Source organism: Ctenocephalides felis, unplaced genomic scaffold, assembly GCF_003426905.1.
Source record: "Ctenocephalides felis isolate EL2017-DRISC unplaced genomic scaffold, ASM342690v1 CF-g0.4_SCAFFOLD_00845, whole genome shotgun sequence".
NCBI lineage: Eukaryota > Metazoa > Arthropoda > Insecta > Siphonaptera > Pulicidae > Ctenocephalides > Ctenocephalides felis.
Window position 1 is genome coordinate 68,965,665 of NW_020536999.1, and position 5,048 is coordinate 68,970,712.

A 5,048-nucleotide genomic window follows, 5' to 3' on the forward strand; every position below is an offset into this window, starting at 1 on the left:
TTACAGTTGCCGCCATCGGTCAATGCTGTTCTGCCGTTCTTCTAATCTCAACTTTTCAGGACTCAGTTGTTGAAGTCTTCTATGATAAATTGTCCGTCTTTCCTCTGCTAAGACTAAGAGAGGCAGAGTTCTTGAAATGACGCACACTGCTTCCCCCGATATTGTGCTAAATGCACAAGCAATTCTTAAAGCACTCAAACGATGTATAGGTCCTGCCATTCTCCTAGATTTTAGAGTTTTGAGAGCATCAGCCCATATGGAGATACCATATGTCATCACTGAAGTAACAACTGACGATAGTAATATCCTTTTGGTTTGTTTAAGGCTACCAACATTAGGCATCAGGCAAGTAAGTCTCGTCCTAACTATTGACGCCTTAGCACTAACGTGTTCCACCTGTTGATTGAAATTCAACCGAGCATCAAGCATTACACCAAGGTAACAAATGTAAGGTTTTGACGTGATCTCTAGATTTCCTATCTTCAGCTTGATGGTCTCTATTGTTTTTCTACTTGTGATAAGAACAGCTTCACTTTTTTTGTTATGCTAATTGGAGGTTCATTGTTCCCATCCAGCAATTAATTTTTCTAAATGTTATATCAAATAGACTTACGATCTCATCAATTTGTTTGGTGACAACTACTATGGCAACATCGTTTACATATGCTACTAGTTTCAACCATTCTGGAATCTCAAGTCTCAAAAGGCCATCATACAAAATATTCATATATAGAATTGAATTATGTCAATAAAGTAGCTTGCGACTATTTTGCAGAGGTATACTGGCACGTTCTTGTCACGGAGTGCATTCATAATGCAATTCCAGTTTGCAGAATTGAAAGCATTTTTTATATCCAATGTAGCTACAAGACAGCACTTCTTCCTACCCCTCTTCCATCTGGTTCCAGCAATTGCTTCCTCGGCTACCCGTTTATAGCATCGATAGTTGATCGCCCTTTGCGAAAACCATACTGATTGTCTAGGATTGCTATGGTTGGGTCAACTACTGCATCTATTCTTTGGTAAATTATTCTTTCAACCGCTGTATCCAGCATGCATATCAGACGGTACGATAATGGTTTATCTGGTGTTTTTTTCTTCTTTGGGAAGAAGCACTAATCTTTGCTGTTTCCATTTTCGTGGAAAAACCCCTTCTTTCAGACATGTATTATAGGCACTAAGAAACATTGTCGGAGATGTCATAACTGATGTTTTTAAGGCAATATTAGGAACTCCATCTAATCCCGGTGCATTACTATTTCCAATCCGATGACAAGCTTCCATCAGTTCTTGCAGTGTTGTAAGTGGAATATTATTCAGTTCTACATGTGTTAGCTGGTAGTTTAAATTAGGTTGTCGTGGGAACAAAGTAGTTACTATTTTATTCAATAGTCGTGGGCAAGTTGGTGAAGGTATTGGCTGGCTTTTGAGGCGAGACATTACAATCTAATAAGGCCTTCTCCATGGGTTTTCTTCGACTTTATCCAAAGTTCTTTCCAGCACCTAACTTTGCTATTTTTGATAACTTTATTTAGTTGCCGACGTGCTTGTTTGTATTCCACTACCAGTTGTGCAGAATTTGTGAGACTATATCCTCGCTGAGAGATCCTTCTTTTCTTTTGGCACTCTTTACGAAGAGAACTGATTTCTTCAGTCCACCAGTGCACATATTGTCTTTGATTCTTGCCATGCTTACGAGTCATACTGATATCACAGGCTTCGGTTATTCTCTCCACCAGCTCTCTAGTATGCTCATCTGCGTATTCTGAAATTATAGGTTTGCAATTTAAGGCAATTCTCAATGCGCTTTCATCAAAAGATTTTATTTTCCACCCAATGGCTTTAGATATCTTCACATGTCTTCTAATGTTTCTATTCGTTGATATTTCCCAGGTGATTGCACTGTGGTCACTAGTGTAGATATCTAGTACCTCCCAATCGCAATTTTCTCTGACGAGGCTATTGCTAACAAAAGTAAGGTCTATTATTGAGCTTGCGCCGCCCTTGACAAAGGTTGGCTTATCACCGCTATTTAGTAAAACAACATCAAGTGCATTAAAGGCCTCTAAAAGTGCTTTACCTCTTGCATTAGTCTTCCTACTTTCCCAGTCTACCGCCATGCGTTAAAATCACCGGCTATCGCTACGGCGTGGTGTCGTTTTACATCCCCTACTAGACGATCTAAGAAATCAACAAAATGCGGCAAAGAAAGACTAGGTGGAGCATAACAGCTGTATAAATGTATGCCATCAAATGATGCTGCTACAAATCCAGCGTTGCTATTGTTAACAGCATTCTGGAAACAAAATTTGCCACAGGACCAAATAACAGCTTTGGTGGTACTGTCCGTTTCGCATGGCCAATCAGTTGGTTGTTTGTAAGGTTCTTACAAGAGGGTAATATCAATTTTCAAATCTCTTACCATTCTCTTAGATTCATGTTTAGCTGCAATATCTTCATGCTTCTGCGTTCATTATACTCCAGAGTTTCCATTTTCAGCGCATAGTGCACATTTTGCTACATTTATACAGTTGGCTATTTTGTGACCTTCTAGTCCACATCTAATGCATAGATTGGTCCGATTCACTTCGCTCTTGCACTGTGATCCATAATGTCCGAATAGCCAGCATTTAAAACACCGGATTCCGATTCGAATTCACATCACAGACCATCAGCAACGGAACCAACGAAAAAGACTTCAAAGAAGAAAGTTACTTTTAACAGATGACGTAAAATTAACTTTTTTTTGACAGATAGCCGTCAAATGTTTATTTTGGGGGGAGTACTATGGCGTCCCCTGATATCTAGCCATAATTAATAAAACAAAAATTATCCAAGTCACCACAATCATCTTTTGTTTATACGTCGTAAAATATTGTTTTATCTCTGAAGTTTACGTGTTCTCTTTTTCTGATCAAATCTGTGTGTATGTGTGTGTGCGTGTGTGTATGTGTGTGCGGATACAAAATTTCGGGTACGATTTCGGGAACACGGATTAACAGATTTGAATAATTCAAAAAACATTCGATTCGTACTGATAAGGAGACTTGCTGATTAGTTTTTGGCGGAGGCAGGTCTAACCGTTCCAAAGATACGGGGCAAAAAGTGCCAAAAATGGTAACACAGTTTTTAAAAGCGTCCGATTTTAAAAATTCAAAACACATTTTACTTGTATTGATAAATAGCTGATTGACTTTTTGGAAAGGCAAGTCTAACGGTTATGGACACTCATTATTTTTTCTTTGAAATGTAATTTGGGGGTAAAAATGTTCACTAGACATATGCACATCAAATTATCAGATATTTTATAGAGATTTTAATAATGTGTATACATTTTGTGTCAATTTTTTTGGGTTCCGTACCAAGACTTTTAATTTTGTAGTTTACGTATATGGTTCAAACAAATGTCCTCGACATTTTCGACAGATGGAATACCCGATTTGGATTGAACAAACATTCGGTACTCGATGATCGCGAGGCGTTTTTGCAAAAAGCACATAATGCCGTTCCGCAGGTATGGAGCGCAAAAGGTGTGTTAAATATTTTATATCCATTTTTAGGAATGATTCTGATTTGAACCTTGTGCGAATAAAGACGTAAATTTGATATAGTAAATATGTGTTTCCTTTTCTAAGTGTTTGATATTTCCTAAACTTTTTACAGGGTGTAAAACTTGTCATACAGTTTTTGAGAGAACGGAGATTAATTAAAAAAACTTTTGCTTGTGTAGTCGGTGTGCAAAAAATGGTTTTACAAAAAATTTCGTTGTTTTGAAAATTTTCAAAAAACTAGTGGGGCGCATGGCATCGTGCCTTAAGGCAAATTGCTGGAACTTCCCGTACCAATAATGATTTTTTTTAAAAAGATTAATATTTTTGAAAAAAATTTACTCTGAAAAATTAGATTTTTGAGAAACTATAAATTTTTGACAAAAACTTTAAAAAAACTTTTTAAAGAAAAATTTATTATGAAATATTTTGGAAATTCTGAACTTTTTTTTAAATCTATCGTACTGCTTTAACTGCATAGAGACGAAATATCAAAGCGCGTAAGCGCCGCGTCCCCGTCTAACGGATAAACATTATAAATATACATTATAGATAAACTCTATAAATTATCTAATAATTTGTTGTGCATATGTCTAATGATCATTTTTGACCGCCAAATGGCATTTTTTTTTACTTTTTTTATTAGATCTCCGAAACCGCTAGACCTACCTTCATGAAAATTTGATCAGTTCTTCATCTTGTTAATACAAATAAAATGTTTTTTGAATTATTCAAATCGGACGCTCCGTTCTCTTAAAAACGGAGTTACTGAGTTTTGGCACTTTTTGCCCCATATCTTCGGAACGGCTAGACCTGCCTTCGCCAAAAACTAATCAGAACGTCTCCTTATCAATACGAATCGAATGTTTTTTGAATTATTCAAATATGGAGAAGTAAATTATTATAATACGCAAATGCTATCTGGGCACGGCTGTTTTCGAGCCTACCTACATCGCTTCAAGCACGATAGCTCGCCGGATTGCCCATATTGTTTGGGCGAAATCGAAGATGCTGAGCATGTGTTCTTCGTGTGCCCGCATTTGGTGCTCTACGGGACGATGTGGAAGAGACATTGAGACGAAGCATTACCCCAGGTAATGTTGTTGAAGTGATGCTGACAATAGAAGCTGCTTGGAACGCCATATACAATTTTGCGAGAGACTAATTGCCCTGCGCTCAATGGAAAGAGAAAGGACGAATGGGACTTCGCCCATTTAAAAGATGAGTATAAAATCAAGTGAAGAATTATAACATTCTAGATCCTCCCCCCACGAAGTAATGCCTAACGGCGGTTTCTGTGGGGACCAGAGGCAAGGGCAAAGCGGAGGTTTTAGTCGGTATTATACCAGGGCGGTATTGAGTCCGACATACCCAGACAGAACACCAGTCTGGGATGCAAAAAGGCATTTCCTTTGCTATACAAAAAAAAACATACACACACACACATACATCCGTTTTTTCTAAGGTATGCCAAAATGTTCAGAAGGTTTTGAAACGTAA

At 37.7% G+C, this 5,048-nt stretch overlaps 1 protein-coding gene across 1 annotated transcript; it reads right to left on the bottom strand.

Annotated features, from left to right (window-relative positions):
- Positions 1-342, bottom strand: LOC113387863. Its single transcript, XM_026625253.1, has one exon. It carries the CDS (start codon positions 340-342, stop codon positions 1-3), a length of 342 nt encoding a protein of 113 aa, XP_026481038.1.
- Between the last annotated feature and the right edge of the window lie 4,706 nt (positions 343-5,048).

What these genes read in the sequence shown, in the direction of transcription:
- LOC113387863 (XM_026625253.1), bottom strand. Translation starts at nt 342, where the DNA reads ATGCCTAATGTTGGTAGCCTTAAACAAACCAAAAGGATATTACTATCG.